This window comes from Uranotaenia lowii, chromosome 2, assembly GCF_029784155.1.
Source record: "Uranotaenia lowii strain MFRU-FL chromosome 2, ASM2978415v1, whole genome shotgun sequence".
Lineage (NCBI taxonomy): Eukaryota > Metazoa > Arthropoda > Insecta > Diptera > Culicidae > Uranotaenia > Uranotaenia lowii.
Genome location: NC_073692.1, coordinates 242743575 through 242763275, shown reverse-complemented (window position 1 = coordinate 242763275; position 19701 = coordinate 242743575). Strand labels below are relative to the sequence as shown.

Sequence of the window (19701 nt, the reverse complement as noted above, 5' to 3'; positions counted from 1 at the left end):
AATATGTCAATCGTTAGAAAAAAAAATGAAATTCTTAATGCCATATCTTCAAAGCAATAGTATACTCTGATTTTTTTTGTCACTTGATCCCTCGAGTCCAAAAAAATATATATTTCTTCTGAATGGATGTTGATCATTGCTTAGCACAAAATTATCAATATTCATTTAATGCCCAATATTTATCCAATAATTTCCTGATGAAAAGGACTCAAAAAAGTGCTTTTATCTTTAAGAAACAGAAAATTGCGCCTTTAAGTACGCAATGAATATAGGGTAGTGGACAAACTTTCAGAATTCTTTTTGTCTGACACTTATAAACTGTAAAATGAAAATATATTCAGGGTTGCTAGCGAACCGGGAATACCGGGAAAAACTTTGGAATTTCATCGCATCACCGGGAAACCGGGAATTACGGCACCTCACAGGGAAAATTGTCATATTTGAAATTTTTTCACGGAATGTCAAAAATATTCCTAAATTTAAGAGTAGTTTTTGACAGTCTCAATATAGTTTATCTCATAAGTCATCTCACGCTTATTTTCGTTCATAAGTGAACAAACGAAGTTTGAATCGTATTTTTAACTAATTTCAGAGCAATATGTGACTCTCCGCGTGTGATACACTTACAAGCAAAACTCAAATATTATAAATTTAATAATGAAACTTTTTTTTGTTTCGATTACAGTCATTTAACATCTTAATGCAGTTGGCGGACAATCATTGAAAAACTTATCCAGTACAACTGTGATCGATGTTTACTCTTGGGCTCGAACTCACGGACATCGGCTCAGGAAGCAACTGACTTACCAAATAAGCTATATCACAAGCCCTTATGAACTTTTATCGCCAAAACTAAACACAAAACTGATAACAGTCGAATGTCGATAAGTGAGAGTCCAAAGGACCAAACCTTTTTTTTTCTCGTTTAAAGAGGTTTCTAACTTAACCTGATTCTTTTTTGTAGAGGGTCAGCAACATATAAAAGCATTAAAGTGATCTAAAAATGCAACTACCTATTATATTTGATAAAAATCCACTGATTTAAAAGACACCAGTTGATGCATCAATTCGAAGTTTTCTAGCGAGAGTTTCAATACGGATATTTTCTCTTTGGTAACCCAATATTCTTTTGGTACCGAAGCTTCAATACAATGCTGGTATTTCCTCTAATTTCCTTGGTCTAGTCTGGTAGAGAACTCTAGCTGGAGAGGATTTACACTGTCGCCAAAAGAAGTTTTGTGCTTTAAAAAACTTGGGATTTGGTGTTTTCTCTTTCTCATAGAGGTTTCTCGCGATTCGACTGTACCAATTTAGTTTAACCCTTCGTTTCATAAAGTAACAAATATGCAACAATTAATGTATGAAAAATGTAATTTTAATTAATTTTATTTTTTTCTTGATGTACTCATCATTTTTAACTGTTTAGAATGATTTTTAAGGAAAAATAAAAAATCATGAAACGAAGGGTTAAATTAATTTATGCATTTGACAGCGTAAGACGTTTTCAACTAGAGTTACACATTTTTTTTACAGAAAAAAATGAATCCAACTTAGATGAAATTTCAGGGACTAGATAAGAGAAAATCGATGTTGAAAAACATGCGAAAAAAAATTCGCCTTGTCTCCCGGTGAGACTTGAACCCACATCTTGCGCCTCTCCGGGGCCCATGTATTAACATTCTACTACAGGAGACCAACCTGGCGTATGAATATTATACTGGTTGAGTGTCGATGTCTATCGGAATGAAGGGAATAGTTCTCCCATGTGATCATAATCATTTTTCTTGGTCTATTTCTATTCGCATCATTTCATCTTACGGTAGTTGGAATCAAGTTTGGACATTTTTAGGCACGGCAAGATTTGCATTGCCTCCAAATACGGCAAACGCATCATTTCTCATCATAACTGACAACCCGTGCAGGATACACGGGTCAACACTCAACCAGTATAATATTCATACGCCAGGTTGGTCTCCTGTAGTAGAATGTTAATACATGAGCCCCGGAGAGGCGCAAGATGTGGGTTCAAGTCTCACCGGGAGACAAGGCGAAATTTTTTTCGCATGTTTTTCAACATCGATTTTCTCTTATCTAGTCCCTGAAATTTCATCTAAGTTGGATTCATTTCTCTACAAAAAAAGTTTCGCTGACTGAATGTCTGAGTCAAGACCCATCTCTGGTTCGAAAAGAAAAAAATGATTTCTCGATGTTTTTGTGTTGTGCATTTCGTTTGAATTGGCCTGAGGAACGAAGCATTTTATCGCAAATGTTAAGTTTTTAATTCTTCCTACTTTAAACTTTTGCTTTAAGTTTCCTATGTCTCATGTAAAAATTGTATCGAAAACAGCTCCTGTCAAAATCTAAGTTCATCTTTGACCCAAGGTTTTTGATAGCTTACATTCAAACGATTTAAGTTCACATTTGTGTTATACACGATTTTCTATATTTTCACGAATCTTTAGGTCAAATGACTACAGCACTACTAAAGTTATTCATTGTTTTGTATTTGAAAGAAAAACATTTTTTTCTAAAATATGTCTTTGGAAAAAATAATAACTGCATTCAGAAAATAACTAAATATTTCCCTGCAATCTGACGATTTTAAGTTTTGTTTTTTACATATTTCCATACAAACTATATATATTTTTCAATAATTCTATAAAAATTCTAGAAAACTTCACAGTTGCTGAAAAGTACATACCTACTACATAATAGTTTCAAGATCAATTTAACTTATTTTGCTAAATTGTTGAAATTGTGGGGCAAAACAACGAATCGATGCCATTTTCGTTAGATTCGTTTTAAAAAATCATGAAAACAAATGTCCAATATGATACGAAAAGACTACGTGTTAAAAGACGCCAAAATATTTGTCTGATTTCTAACCGGTTAACAAGTTTTGGAATAAAATTGTTAGAAATGTGAGGCCCTTTAAATTTATTTTTTTTATTCACCATGATTTTATATTTAAAAACGAGTATAATGAATGGGCAAATCAGCATTTACAACCGGAAAAAAACCGGGAAAAACTTTGAAATTTTAAAATGAAAAATCGCTAGCAACCCTGGTTTTTATGCTTTTGAGAAAAAAGCCATTGAAAATTGTGACAATTTTTGAGAATTTTGCACTCAGAAGATTTTTTGACAAAAACAATAAACAGCAATGGTAAGGGCTATGGCAAAACAATACTTTTGCGTCATAAAGAGTGGATTATGTCATTAAATATGTTGAAATTATGATGAAAATCATACCATGGAACCGTTTCGCGATTACTTTCTCGATTGTTGTTTGGCAGAATCATGGCAAGTCAGCTACCTTTAAAGGTTCGCTACATTCAAGCGAAACCAGGAAAACATTTTATGGGATTTCCTTCCTAATGGATAATTCATCCCAGAAACAAAAAAAAAAAAAATTAAAACCACATCGCCGTAGTGAGAATCGAACTCAAATCACCAACTGTATCGTCTTGCCTGGCCGACAATATAACCAGTGTACTATTCGAGCTTCATGCAGGACGAGGGATATTTGTCATAGGATTTCTGTCACCGATCAATCACAAAAAAAAACGCACAACGGTGGCTTCCCCGCGTTTGGCCTCCTTTCAATGCATTCCTTTGTCTTTCGATGGAAACGGGAAAGGGAACGGGAGTGAAGGAACGGAAACCCATTGAATGAGAACCGTGCTTTGCTTACTGCCTGCTATTACATACACACGCTACATATACACAACTGCCTAAGCCGGGCAGCTTGGCCGGTGGAAGAAATATTTTTGTTGTTGCTTTTGCTACACATGCGCAGCTTAGCCGGTGGTTGTTTGTCGGCGGATTGAATTGATGGAATATTTTTGTTGTTGCTTTTGCTACACACGCACAGTGCTCGGTTCACTGGCTGCCTGGTGTTGGCCGGTATTTATTTCTATCCTTCTTCGTCTTGTGATGCGATAGGGAGGGACGTGAATTCGTTTTTATTTTGTTTCTTTCAGACATACGCAATTCGGTTAACTTAGGAGGTTATTGGCGGTGGGAGCAAATCGAATCAGCACCGGTCGCGTTATCTTCTTGTACCAATGATGCCTTGTACCAATGATGCCTTGTACCAATGATGCCGCCATTGGCACAGAGGCTGAATTGTGGGTGTATTTTAATCATTTGTATTATATTTTGACAAACATATTACTTTTTTGTAATAGAAAAGTTAAAATGTTTCAAAGTTTGCTTGAAATTCTGGTCAAAACTGCTCCCAGATCATTGATCCTGATTGTACAGGTTTCCATTATGTTGAACTGCCTTTTAAGCTTTCCGTATGTCACTACAGACTATTGCCACTGTAACAACATACTACTCAAAATAAGTGACTAAGAACGCTTAGCCGAATGTACTTATTGCCAATGGGACGGAATTGCAATTATTATTACGATGGGACAAATTACCTTCAGGTTTTTCTCAAAGTTTTTAGAACAAAGTAGGTATCAAAAATGAAATTTTCCACTGAAAGTACAGATAAATTTAAAGTGATTTAAACTTAAAAACGGCGAAAATCTTCAGTTTTTGCATGATTTTTTCCTAAACTTGGAGAACCCTGAATTAAGGATCAAGTCTCCTTTAATAAAGAAAGAAATCAACTTTCAAAATAACACATTTTTTAAGTTCCATAAAATCGCTCCTAGTCTATCTACGGGTTAAAGTATCGATCTTAGTTTTGTAGCATATAAACTTGAAATAACAAGCTGCGTAGATAATGCTAAAGACGACGATCTGCAAAATTTTTCCAAAAAGATATGATGAAAACAAGAAAAAGGGATCAACTATCTCCATTCTTCCCTAATGTGTCATGTCTGCAAGTTTGGTATACTGTGAAGAAAATTTTAACACTTAGGTAAATAGCATCCATAGTCTCTTAAAACAGAGTACAGTTAAGTAGAAGAAAATCTACCTCTTATTTGATTCCAAAAGTTAATGGTTTACAGCTTGATTTGGAGGAAAAAATTAAGAAATTTTCAGAATTATCTTTGCCCCGAAATTTATGCACCCTCATTAACATGTTTTATTATTGTAATGTGGAATCCTCAAGTTATTACGGAACTAAAAGTAATTAAATAAGTACTCATGAATATATAATGGCCTGGAAAACTGGAAGAGTTTCATATGTTTAATTCTCAAATAGAATGAAGTTTTGCTGAAAAGTAAACTAGCTGTGCTGTGTGTGAGTATGCAAAATGAAGCCGTTCGAATTTTAAAAGGGCTTCTCCAGATTATTAAATAGGAGTAGCGACTGTGTTGAAGTCGATTAATCAACGGTGTTATTATGAAGCATTACGTTACGTTTGAAATAGATTGTTTGGATTGATATCGGTGGAGTTGTTTTTGTCTGCCATAGCGCCAATAATAATAACCGCCGACCGACGACCGGTAGCTCCAGGCAGTCGCAAATGCTTTCGCGTTAAGTTTATTAAAATATCTAATCGTGAGAAACTCGCAAGTCAGCCGCCGACGAACGTCTATAGGACTGTGCTCTGCGGTTCACGCGTGCGCCTGAAGCTAGCACGTTGACTTTATAAGGTATGCACAACTAGGTATTAGGTAGATCGAGCTTCTGTGTATGCCACCGATGTTGCTTCCTAATGTGCGAACGTGCTGTTGGTAGTTCAAAGCACTCTTCCCCCGAACTGATTAAGATGTTTATCAACTCCAGCATATCGGTAACGTGGAAGCAATCTGTATGAAGTGTAGATGGTTATGTTTTGACTACTCACCTTAATCAGAGCAGCTCCAGCGATGGCGCCCACACACTGGGACACGATGTAGAAGGCTCCCTTCAGTATGCTGATGTCGGCAGTGATCATCAGTCCGATGGTGACGGCCGGGTTAATGTGGCAGCCGCTCACGTGACCGAATGCCTAGGAAAAATCGAAAAACAATGGAATCGTGGTTAGCGAGGAGAAGCAACAAATAAAAGTGTAATGTGATCGGAGATTGATTAATTGGCTGCCGTATAGGATCATCCATCAGTATTGTTATGGTGGAGGAGAATATTATTTTATTGGACGAGCTAGCCCAACAGATAAAGCAGTTTTTTGTAAATTTCTTCTACCTTAACTACTTACATCTAAAATTGACAATTATTTGAAAGCTGGGACTTTTCCCTTTCATTTGAGCCCAAATTTGAAATAATCCATCGGGGGCCTAGAACATTTCATTTTCCTGATTTTTTTTTATCTCCTTGATTGTTTATTCAAAGGCAAAACCATAGGGGAGAGTGGGGATACTTGATCCCCTTTTCTTATATTTCGTAATCAACAATCATAACGATCAATTCAGAAGAAGAATATGCCGTTTAAAAGGGGGTCAATTGTACCCAACTCTAGGGGATCAATTGTACCCATAATCAACATTTTAGAAAACTTTTTCTGAAAAAAGTTGAGAGTTTTCCATTGCTTTGAAAATATGGCATTATGAAGTTCATTTTACGCTCAGACGGTTGATGATACATTGGAACCAATATTTTTTGTCATAATTTTCCCATGTAAGGAACATTTAAAAGTGATGAAAAAAGATCTTCAAGTTACATTTTGTGAAATTTTTCAATCAAAGTTCAATTACTCAAACAATTATTTTGTTATAATTTTTTAAACTACAAGCTTTGTTATTTTTCTCATTTTGGCACATTTTTCTAGAACATTTGATCTTTGTAAGACATTCCAGTTTCGAGATATAGCTAAGGAATCAAGTATCCTCATTCTCCCCTATTTATCAGTATTCAAACACTTTACATGCCTTTATCGTTATTCCTACTCGATATTAGAGGTGACAGGTGTCCTGATGATAGGTAGGGGAGAATGAGGATACTTGATCCCTGGGGATACTTGATTCCTTCGCTATATCTCGAAACAGGAATATCTTACAAATTTCAAATGTTCTAGAAAAATGTGCCAAAAAGAAAAAACAACAATGATATTATCTTTTTAAAAAATTAAAATATTAATTTTCGAGTTATTGAACTTTGTATGAAAATTTTTACAAAATGTGATATGAAGATCTTTTTTATCACTTTAAAAATGATTCTCACATGAAAAAACTAATATAAAAATATTTATTCCAACATGTCAATCGTTAGAGTATAATATGAACTTCATAATGCCATATTTTCAAAGTAATAGTAAACTCTCAATTTTTTCAAAGAAGAAGTTTTCCAAAATGTATGTTAAGCATATAATTGATCCCTAAAGTCCAAAAAGATGTATTTTTCGTCTGAATGGATCATGATCATTGGTTATCATGAAATTACTAATATCTGACCAATAACTAATGTTTATAGAGTAATCATATGTTAAAAAGGGTTAAAAATACTGTATTTATCTATACACTAGAAAATTGCGCCTTAAAGTATGCAATGACGTTAGGGTAGATGACAAACTTTTATAATTCTCTTTGTCTGATACTTACAAACTGTGAAATGAAAACTAAATGGCTAGAAATAGTCAACGGACCTTTTATCTTCGGATTTTATTAGATTTTTGTCTAGGGTCAGGGCACCCTGAATAAGGGATCAAGTCTCCTTTAGTAAAGGATCAAGTCTCCTGTAACTTAAAAAATATCACTTTTTTTTTTAGTTTCACGAAAATGCATTTAGCTTATCAACAAGTTCATATATCGTTCTAACTTTTGGATCATCTAAACTTGAAATTTCACGCTGTCACAATATGCAAAAGACGGCGAGTTGCTAAATTTTCCCAAAAAGATATGATAAAAATAAAAAAGGGGATCAAGTATCCCCATCCTCCGCTATCCTTTTCGAAAGCCCGTCCTGATTTATCAAATTGTCCTGATTTTTGAAAAATGATCTTTTAAATGTACTGAATTGTTCTGATTTTCAAAAATATATCGAAATTGTAATTGAACTTATAGTTAAATTACCAGGATATCAAACAAATCTGTGATAAAATAGTTTTGCTGAGGATAATTTTCGGTTTAGATGATATTAAAATGACGTTTTTGCAAATAAACTGCAGGCCAGCCAAAATTCTGTTCGCTTCAGTTGCATAATATAAGGCGTCTACAGTACCTAATTTTCGCCGTTCTTTATGCAATTTAAGCGGAATGAGTGGTGTCCTGAAAAATCCTGATTTGTCAATAACATGATCTAATAGGAAGATTCCCTGGCTACAACTTTGTCAAAGACATCAAATTGTTACAAATTGAGAGAAAAGAGTTGTAATGAAATTTGAAAATAATATAAAACTTCACATTGCTGAATGTACCAAGACAAGTAATAGCATTCTGACAACAAAGTTATTGATTGGAGAGTGTTCAAATCTTCAGGATGATTAAATCATTGAAAATCAATTTTACATGAATTTAATCAGGATCTTCTCAATTAATGAGCATTCATGGGGTTTTATTGTGAATTGTGCAAAAAACATGCTCAAGGATAAATTTAATTCAGAAGATAATATTCAATCGGGAACCTTGTGGATTTGAATTTTAAAAAAACCTCGGTGGTAAAGCAGGAAGTCGGAAATCCGAAGTTGACTTTAGTGTTGACGCGATAATTCTAGAGCTAGTAGTAGATGCTGCTTCTCTTTCCTTAGTTCGCATTAACACGTTCGTCGCCATGCTCATTTTGGTAGTTTTGCTAGCCGGGCCCAAAGAAATTTTCAGAGAGAGAAAGCAAAGAGGGAGAACTCCCATATTTGAAACGTGTGGCGAAGCTGAGCGGTAAACTCAAGTAAGAGAGCGTCACATGCTTTTTGATGTGACGGGGCCCCCCAGGAAATACACCCGTCTGCCGAATATGGGTGACGTGGCGACGAACGTGTTAAATCATAATCCTAGATCTTTCTGTAGGGGAGAAAGAGGATAATAGATTCCATAGCTATTTCTCGAAACTGAAATGTCTTACATACATCGAATGTTCAATAAAAATTGCCAAATAGAACAAAACAACAAACCTGTTATTTAAAAAAAAAAACAATTTTTTTTAAAGTTATTGCACTTTGTTTGAAAAATCTAACAAAATGTGACTTAAAAATCTTTTTTATCACTTTAAAATGTTTCCCACACGAAACAAATATAAGAAAAATATATATTCCAATTAGTCAATCGTTAGAGAATAATATAAACTCATCAATGCCATATTTACAAAAGAATAGTAAATTCCAAATATTAAAAAAAAAAAGATTTCCAAAATGTATGTTATGGATTTACTTGATCCCCCGAGTCCAAAAAGATATATTTTTCTTCTGGATGGATGTTAATCATTGCTTAGCACGAAATCGTTAATATTTATCCGATGAATAATATTTATCCAATAATTTCCGGGTAAAAAGCTTCCATCTAAAAATTAAAAAATTACGCCTAGAAGTATGCAATGAAACTGGGTAGTAGAAAAACTTTCAGAATTCTTTTGCCTGACACTTCTCAACTGTAAAATTAAAACTAATATGTACTAATATCAAGTATCCCCATCCTCCCATATAGTTCGACGAAGTTGTTTCAAATGAAAAGTCACTCAAGGTTTGTTATGATACTTGATCCCTGGGGATACTTGATTCCTTTGCTGTATAACGAAATGTGCCAAATGTTCTAACGAAATGTGCCAAATAGAACAAAACAATAATATTGTTATTTCAACAAATTAAAAAAAAAAGATATTATGAGTAATTTAATATTGCTTGAAAAATTCAACAAAATGTGACTTGAATATCTATTTTCATCACCTCAAAATGTATCCCACATGAAAATTTATAATAAAAACATTTATTCCAATATGTCGATCTAAGTATAATGAAGATTATCTTCATAATGCCGTATATCTAAAGAAAAAGTCTACTCTTAATTTTTTTAAGAAATCAAAAATGTATGTTATGAGTTCAATTGATCCATCGAGTCCATAAATATACATTTTTCTTCTAAAAAAAATAATGAAAAACGCATATTTGTTCAATAACTAATGTTTATCCAGTAATTTTCTGATAATAAGGACTCAAAAAAACTGGTTTTTATCTAAAAATGCGCCTTGATGTATGCAATGATTCTATCGTAGACCGTAGTATACAAACTTTTAGAATTCTCTTTGTCTGACACTTATACGGCAAAAAATAGTGAACGGACCTTTTATCTTAAGATTTTGCTTAATTTATGCCGAGCTTTAGGGCTCCTCGAGTAAAGGCTCAAATCTCCTATAGTAAAAGATCAGGTCTCCTTTAACCTTAAAATATCACAAAATACACGGTGTGAGAAAATGCAACAGACGACGAGTTGCTATTTTTTCCAAAAAGATGTGATGAAAATAAGAAAAGGGGATCAAGTATCCCCATTCTTCTCTACTGAGTAGGATAGAAATAAAAAATAAAACGATCCGAAAAAAAACTTTGATCGAGATTTTACTAGTACTCCTAACTTTTCAAATTAACACTGCTTATATGGTTACAGTTATGGCTGCACTTCATATCTGCGCACTGGGAAATAAGTTAAATCAGTAAAATCAATGTAAATGTTTAATTTACAGACACAGCATTTTCTGCAGTTTTGAAAGCTTTCCGAACAAAGTCAGTCAATTTTTTAAAAAAAGGTCCATTTAGAAAATAGAAGAAAGTTGTTTTTACATAAAATAAACCTTTTCATGCGCAGTCTTGTTATAAAACAACACTAATTTAACTAAAAAACACATGAGTATTAATGAGACATTCCTTGACAAAAGTTGTGCTAAAGGTTAAAGGAGATCAGCTCAGGATGTTGGTATTGTTGTTGTTTTAATCGTACGTGAGTTATTTGAAAAAGTATGCATAACAGATTTTTCTACTGTAGATTTAAAACAACATTATGCATTGTATTCTACATTCAAGCGCTTTGTACCTTCAACGGAAACTCTGCAGCAGCAGCAGAAATTTGAAGCAGAAAAAAAAAGAATGATAAGCAGATAATAACATGAAATTAAAAAATAAACACTATTCAAGAGTACAATTGAAGTTTTCTCTAACAGAAACCTCACAAAAAAAAGTTAAAATGAATCAATAAATTCCAATTCTTCAGGAAATTTACAAATCAGCATGAAAAACGCATGCATGCGTGCCATAAAAAATAGTCAATCCAAGCCATTTGTGGCAGATCAATGCAACATCGTTTAGTTCTAATTTATAAAGTTTTGGAATCGAAACAACTTCTTGACCTTTTAACGATGAACTACTGATACAGTAGTGAGCCAGGTACCCAATTGAGAATAGTGCACAGCCTTGCATTTCAGATCACCTGCTGAATGTCGAATGCTGCATTTGTAGATTTTTGCTAAGCTCTCGACTTCTAAAGTTCGCGTACTTATCGCAGGCATAAGTAGGTATCAGATGCACTTAGCGAGATATATTTTAGAGCAATTAATTCTCTATCTGCCTGGAAGGTAAGTAGCACTTTGTCATATATTTATATAAGCTCAATTACATACATGTTTACACACGGTTTGACGTCCGCTCTGGATCGTTATCTTTGTTGTCCGTACTTAGACGTAGGTACGTTTATTTGGTGCGTAGAAATAAATAAACCGCACCGCCTCGGATTGTAAAGATATTATCTTTCCAAAAGTGTTTGAGCAAATCATCTTGAAATCGCGCAATGAATTACCCTGATGCGGGGGATGAGCAGTTAGTTGAGCAATTTGTCATATTTACCTTGCATCTAGATTCAAACTTGTTGGATAACAAAGCTATTGAGCAAGAGAAATTCTTACAAAACCGAAAACAATTTTCTGATTTCTTGTTTACGGGTGTGGAGACTACCAAATTTTCCAGTAACAAACTTTAATTTGAAATTATATAAATTATACATTATGTAAGAATATTTTATTTGGGTGCCTAACTAAACTGAAATCGTTGAATATATAATTTGAAGCCTCAACCATGAGTAACAGCCGAAAATATTTGATACTGTTAATTTGAAGTTAACAACACCAAATAAAACCAAGTTTAATCGAAAATGTGCTTTAAGTTTTTATCTCAAGAAAGTTGTGTTGAGGAACAAGAGAAATAAGCCTTAAACTTATTATTTATTTTTGGAAATAGCTGCTTTTTTCTATGTTTGTTAGTCTTCACGGAGTTTTTGTTATTGATTAAAAAACACATACCGTTAAATGGGGTGAATTGGATCAGAAATGGGGAAAATTATTTAGATTCGAGCATAGAGGTCTATTAAGAAAGGTTTCTTTTTTATTTCATAAGCCATTTCTGCCAAGCCAAAAATAAACATGAAAGGATTTTTAAAAGCCTAAAATACTGTTCAAAATCAATGGATGAATTTTGATGAAAAAAAAATTCTTTTTCATATTTTTTCTTGATTTTTGTTGAGGAATTTCTGAGTTTTGACAAAATTATTGCGGATATTGCCCGGATTTATGGTCGTCAATTTGAAATCGAATGCCCTGATTTTGCTAGGTTTTTATATAAAAACTGTCCGGTTTGTCCGGCCCGGATACGTGCTGAAAAAATTCTGGCAACACCATTAAAATTTCTTTTAATAATAGGGTGGTTGATGGAAAAGGTGTCAAGGTGGGTTGACTACGCGTTTATTTAAAAGGGTGGAAGCAATGCGGCCTAAGAGTAAATGTCGAACATATTTAGTTGTACAGGAGAGTTTTTTCAAAGCCTTTCCCTTAACTGCATCGTTAATAAAAGTCGCAATGACACTAATTTATTTTTAACATTTTTAAGGCCGGAACAAACATAAAATGTTTCTTTTGTCCAACCCCTCCCACCCACTCCCCTTCCTCGAATTTTTCGAAAATTCTGAAGAGGAGAATAAATAAAATTTAAGGTATTTTTTTGAAAGGTTTGATAAATGATGATCATATGCAAGTTTTGTACCAGATTTTTTTGTTCTATTTTTCCAATTTATCGAAAATTTGGATTTTTTACTGTCCCCCACTCCCCTCGAGATGTTTCCAAGTGACGAAAGAAATATTACAGCCTAAATGAAATAAAAAAAATCTGCTATTGTATTATGCGTACATTTATTTATTTTAATTAAAAGACGGCGACGGCGACGGCGATTTCTTATAAAACGATATGATTATATGAAGAAAAGGGGATCAAGTATTCCCATTCTCCCCTACTGAGTAGGACATAAAAAAAGAAATGAAACGATCTGAAAAAAAATTGCCCGATTCAGTGATTATACATTATTTTACAAAGTTGTGTCTAAGATTACAGGAAATTAGCTCAGGATGATGTTCTTGTTGTTGTATTAATCGTATGTGAGCTATTTGGGAAGGTTTGCGAACAAATTTTTTTCACTGTTGTTTAAAAACAACATCATGCATTAAACAGTTTAATGGAATACATTAAGGCGCTTTTGACCCTCAACGGAAATTCCGCTCGTGATGTTTCTAAGTGACGAAAGAAAGATTTCAAATTTGTCCTAGCCTAATTGAACTAAAAAAAATTCTACTATTACATTGTGCATAAATTTAGGACTAAAACTAATCATACCAATTTTGTAATTCTTGACAGTTTCCGTGAAATTTGAATCTCAATATCCATCAATTTTTTTGTTTAGGAAAACCTTATTTGGTGGTATAAATGTATTGAAAAGTTTAGGCACTTCTGTAAGAATTTGAGTGTGATTAGTATGAACCTGTACGTGTACACAATATCATAAAACCATATTCTCCGCATAAAATTGATTGAAAGTCGTTCTGAAAAATTTCTGACATTCGCTTCTTTTATAGACGATACATTGCTAGCCCAAGTTTCATTTCCAATCTGGTTTGTACAGCAAAAAAAAAAAGTCAGCTTAAGCTAAGCTTGCCAGATATCCCGGTTTTACCCGGACTTGTCCGGATGTTTGATACAAAATCTGGGAAAAGTCCGGTCCGGCTTAAATTCCCGGATTTTGTTTAAAATAGCCCGGATTGATTCAATAAATCAGCAAAATCATACTTAGAACTTAAATCAAGTCAATATAATTTTAGATTTTGGCGTCCAAAAACGAGTTTTTTTATGCAAATTTCATCAAAATAACTAGTAACGGTTTTTTTTTGGAAGCCTGATATGCGATTCACATTTACTGACGATTCACATTTCGAAGAAACAAAAAAAAATCATGCTTTTTAAACTTTATTTTTTGTTGAAAAATTCCTGGTTTGGCCCAAATTTGCCCGGATATTGCGGTTAATAATTTTAAAATCAATTGTCAAGTTTTTTATAAAATAGCCCGGATTTGCGCGGTCCGGATATGTGCTGGAAAAAAAATCTGGCAACCTTAGCTCAAACAGTATTCCGTTTTTTAGCTTAGTTATTTTTTTATTGAACTACTGCTGACTCCGAAACTAATGTCAATGAATTTAAGGACTACGTGCACTTAGACCACGTCGTTTGAAGATGTCCGATGTTCTAAGAACATCGAACGATGCTATCCAGGGGAATGGATCGTTGTGGAAAACGCGTTTATGTAGGCTTACCAGATACTTTTAGAAAAAAAGCGGGACATTTCACGAAAAAAAGCAGGACATCGCCGAAAAAAGCGGAACATTTCGGAAACCTAATTTTTATGATCATTCTTATATATATAGGAATATGTTTCTTCAGCTAAAATAGTGCATAGAAAGTTTTAAAATGTGTGAGCCGCTTCATAGGAAAACATATGGATAAATAATAAACGAAATTTGTTTACAAAATTGAATTCTCAAGAAAACTGCCATCTTTGTTCAGCCGAAAATCTTATAGTTCAGAGTAATTTAAAATTAGATATTTGAAAAAAGTTTTTATATTTTTGAGACAGTCGTTTTTGATCATCTACCAAGTTTTTTTTTCAATTTAACTCGTCCATTCATTCATTGTTGATTGAAAATAGTTTTTTTTCGCTCGGTAGTCCTGTTCTATTTTATCAGAACTAGACTTTTTTCTTAAGCTTTATATTCGAGAGATTCTGCTAGGATTCCGAAGACAAATCTTGAGCAATCATCATTTGGAAGAAATTTAAAGAATATTTTCTTGAATAGAAAAATATTAACTAGAACATGCTAAAAGAACGCTTAACTGAACCAAATTGTTATGGAGATGCCAAGATAAGCTTGCCAGATTACCCGGTCTTATCCGGATATTTGACACAAAATTTAGGAAAATTACAGTCCGGACCGGTTTCCCGGATTTCGCGGAAAAAAGCCTGGATTTCGCACAGATCTATTTATTTTGTTTCCAATATTGAACGACCTAAACCTGAATTGAGTTATAATAAATATTCAATTTTTGCGCCCAAAAACAATTTTTTTAGCAAGTTTATTCTGAATAATCAGGAACAGTTTTTCGAAAGCCTAAAATACTATTTAAAATCTGCTGATGTGTTTTGATGAAAAAGTATATTTTAAAGTGTATTCCTTTTGATTTTTATAGAATAATTCCATAATTTTGACCAAATTTGCCCGGATATTGCCCCAATTTGGCCAGGTTTTAAGAGAAAATAGACCGGATTCGTCCGGTTCGGATAGGTCTTGCCTTTTTAAAAACGGATAATCTTGCCTTTTATAAACTTTGAAAGAAATGCTGCTAATTTTGAAAATAAAAACATTATATTTGAATGACTTTCTGCGTTGAACCAATACATTTAAATTTAGGATAAATTTAGGTTTTTCCAGTATAAGTCATTGGAACTTGATAAAAGTTTTCCCTATTTAATTTTTACTGCCTTATCGATGAATATTATGATCTTTAAGTAAGAATATTTCTAGTTTTGAAAATCGAAAAGGGTAAAAGGAGCATAGAAAAAAAATGACAGGAGTTGAAAATTATCGAGGAGGTATTTCATAAAGCATAAAGCACGGACAAACGTTTTCTTAGGAAAACGCGGGAAATTTTGACAAAAAAGCGGGACGGCCCGACATTGTCTAAAATAGCGGAACATGTTCTGCTTTTGCGAGACGAATGGCAACCCTACGTTAATGTGCCTATCCTATGAGAGAAGAATGAGCCTTAAAGTATGCAATGACTTTAGCGTAGTGGACAAACTTTTACACTTTGCCGTATACTTACAAACTGTGAAATGAGAACTAAATGGCAAAAATAGTCAACGGACCTTCTTTGGATTTTGCGAGATTTTTGCCTAGGGTCAGGGCACCCTGAATTAAGGATAAAGTCTCATTGAGTAGAGAATCAAGTATCCTTTAACTTAAAAAATATCACAATTTTCGTGTATCACGAAAATACTTCTACTGAGTTCATCTACGGATTCATTTTTCGTTCTTAAGGGGCCGTTCACTAATTACGTAAGCACATAGGGAAGTGGGGGGGTTTCACATTTGCTTACGATCTCTTACTAGGGGGGTAGGGGGGGGTTTCCAAAAATCTTACGTAAGAAATATTACATTGTTAATTCGTCACAGCCATACGAAACCACTCAGGTTTTATTTTTATTTCTCACTTCCTATCTGTTGGTAATTTTTGATGTTATGTTATTAATCTTTTAATCTGTTTTATTTATTAAAAAATAGTTGCTGGTTCTACACAAAATCATAGAGAATTAATTCAAACCAGTGGTGACAGAAACACTGAATCACATTATCGTCGCTATTCACTTTTCTTCATAACAATCTTTTTAATTGAGATATTTATGGAATCATCTGACACCAATCTGACACCACGATTTGAAAACATTTTATTCTGAAAATGACTTCATCATGTAGAAGTCTTTAAAAATTGATATGGGGGCTTTTAGATAATAAATTTCTAGACACTTTTTTCAGTGATACCAACCGAGCCACTACCAACTCTAAATTTTACAAACTATTTACCGAAAAAATCGTAAAATTTTATCGCTTATACCTCAAGTGAACCCAGCTTTTAATTAACAACGTAATTGTCATTAAACATTTTCGTACCAATTTTAGTAGCATAGAATAATATTTATTTAGATTTTTAGGATTTTAGTTGAAAACAAAACATTTTTTATTGTACTTTGTGCTAGCCTGATCTCTCCCTTGTTTTCAAATCGGAATTTAGATTTTGTATTGTTTATTCGATTGTGGGAATTTATTGAAGATTATCGTAACCCCGAACATGCTATGTCCTTAAAACATTATTTTTCCTATAATCGTTTAAGACATTTCATCTGTTGTTTTGTGAAAATCATGCTTTTCAAATGCAGTTATTAAGTTTTACTTAAAAAGTGCTCTGCTTTGAAGCATGCATGACACATTTTTAATATTTTCAAGCTGGTTTTTGAAAAAACGTGTCAATTTCTTATAGAATTAAAAACGTAAGATCTTACTAGGGGGGGGAGAGGGGGTTTCGAAAAATCTTACTTTGTCTTACCAGGGGGGGGAGGGAGGGTCGAAAATTTCTAAAATCGTGCTTACGTAATTAGTGAACGGCCCCTAAAAATGTCCCGACTCAGTCATGATTTATACCGATAGAGCCTTTCAATGTATTTGGTAGAATACAAAAAATGCTGTAAAATATGTGTATTATTTAAACTGGTTCATGACAATACAATATATCCTTATTTTCGACTCAGCACCCTCCTGATTGGTGCAACTAGGTGATAAAATGGCTTTCTGAAAGACATCTGTTCTTCAAAGATTTTTTTCTTAAATTTAAATTTTGAACTCAGCACCTGATTTAACATTAGAAACATGGGTCAGTTAATGTTTGCGATTTTTTTCTATTTTGTAAACTAGTGGAATGACCCCTGCACCATACACGAATGATCAACGAAATGCGAAAAAAAAAATCACTAATTCAATTGCGAAATTATCACCACAGTAAAATCGTTTCGCGTTACAATCTTCAAAACACTTGTTCCTCATTGTTTGAACTATAACGTCTGCAATTCTGAGCTAAATAGCATATTGGAGGCATAATTTTAAAAAAATAGTGAAAGTATGTGAGTTTTCGTACATTTTGTCGAGAATCTCCATACAAATTTGAAGTCGATTGCGCAAACTCGCTTCAACAATTCAAGCTTCAACAAATTCAGTAGAAACTTTCAGGAAGTCATTTTTTAACTAATGGCAAAAATCAAGAGGTTCCGTGTTGAAAAAAATGTTATAAAAATCATACGGACCAGTCTAATGTGTTTGTGTGTTAAAAGCAAAAAAATAAAAAGCAAAACGGTTGAACGTAACAAGAAAAGCGACATTCCAACCTTAATTAGATCAAACCTGAATACCAGATTGTTTATATGACAAATTCCAATGTCAAGAACTAGATATCAACCAGGAATTGTATAAAGAAGAATTCGATTCTGGATAAATCCAACCGAACGCAGCACGGCAAGAAACCAATCAATGATTATTGGCTTTAAATTTCGTTTTGCCAGTTCCGTAAACAAATTTCGAGCTAACCACGCAGGTTTCGGGGAATTCCAACACCTCAACCTGTTTATGCAGATTCCAACAACTTACAACGCAAATAATCGGGGAGAACAGTACAATTAGAGCAATCATTTTTTTTGCTCTTCGCGCGAATAAAAACAATCTTGTTTTTGTTGATTGATTCAGGTCTAGAAAAATCCATTACTCTGGAGTAGTTGTTTATTTATCTTTCGCTATAACTCTAGATCAGGTTCTTTTCAATTGAAAAGAGGAATAATTTTCATGTTCAATTCACACGAAGTACAACGTGACAAATACTATGGTTATGACTTGTTACCAATCTAATCTGTGATTGTGGGTTATAGTAAGGTGTATGAGACATTTTGCTTGCTCTGTTCACGACTCTAAAACAAATTTGTTTCACCAGTACCTTTAATAAAAATTAAAAATAGAGTAGGTCAGATTTTCCATTACGTCAACAGACTGATTATGTTAAATTTATTAAAATAGGTTGTACGTTCCGAATAACAGTTACCATTTAGTGCGGTTTATCGCCAAATCGTTCAACTAGAAAAAATGACTTTTTCAATGCAAGACGCTGTGGGCTTTGTCTGTTTAGGTGTCAAGTTCTGAGCGGTTCTTTATAAATAATTAATTTACTTGAAGTGTGGTTCGAAGTGCTGCAGCCGTACAATTACACGGTCTAGACCTAGACGAGAGCCAGTTTTCAGTCTAGTCAGTAGTCCTAGCCTAGGAGAGTCAACTGATTCGCGACAACATATGGTATGTGCCGTTTGGAGGCTGGGCCTCTTCTGCGAAATCCAAGGGTCTTTGGTACGTCGCACTCCGAGAACCACGCCAGTCATCATCGCCGCCATCGCTGCCATAAGTAGCGTAAGACCAGATCAACGAGTTCATTCAACTTCTACGCTGCGCAGCATGGCTATGACCGGCAAAAATCTGTGCCTGCCTACATTCTAATTTTACTCACCAAGTTCATGAGTGCTCCGCATATGCTACATCAGCAGCAGTCAACAACAGTTGACATCGAACAAGTCATTCGGCACCTCCCTTAAGTGGACACCCCCGTTGTTGTGTGTCACTAAAACCGCACTACAAAAGCGTGTTCATATTTTGGGAGTGTTCTCAAAACACGCTTCAGGGCGCTGGCGAGGATTTTGAACGAGCAAATCGAAAACAATAACAGAACACATGACATTAACTGTGGTCACCACAGTGAGGTGCTGAACTGATTTTAGCACGCAAAAATGTCAAGATTTGTTTTTTTTATTAATTTAGGTCATAATCAGCTGGCATGTGAACAAATGCAATGAAATTTGAAATTTTAGTATCAAAACGAAATCAAAGTTTCGACTTAAAATGTAAAGTTCACATTTCAAATTCCAAATGCAA

The 19701-nt window shown here is 34.0% G+C and overlaps 1 protein-coding gene across 9 annotated transcripts in view; it reads right to left on the bottom strand.

The window, feature by feature from the left end:
- LOC129742369 (aquaporin AQPAe.a) overlaps nucleotides 1–19701 on the bottom strand; it is a 219525-nt gene that overhangs the window by 34877 nt on the left and 164947 nt on the right. For all 9 annotated transcript variants that reach the window (XM_055734267.1, XM_055734268.1, XM_055734266.1 and 6 more), the window contains one exon: nucleotides 5753–5896. In XM_055734267.1, coding sequence (XP_055590242.1) covers nucleotides 5753–5896 — 144 coding nt within the window. The remainder of the gene's footprint in view (nucleotides 1–5752; nucleotides 5897–19701) is intronic.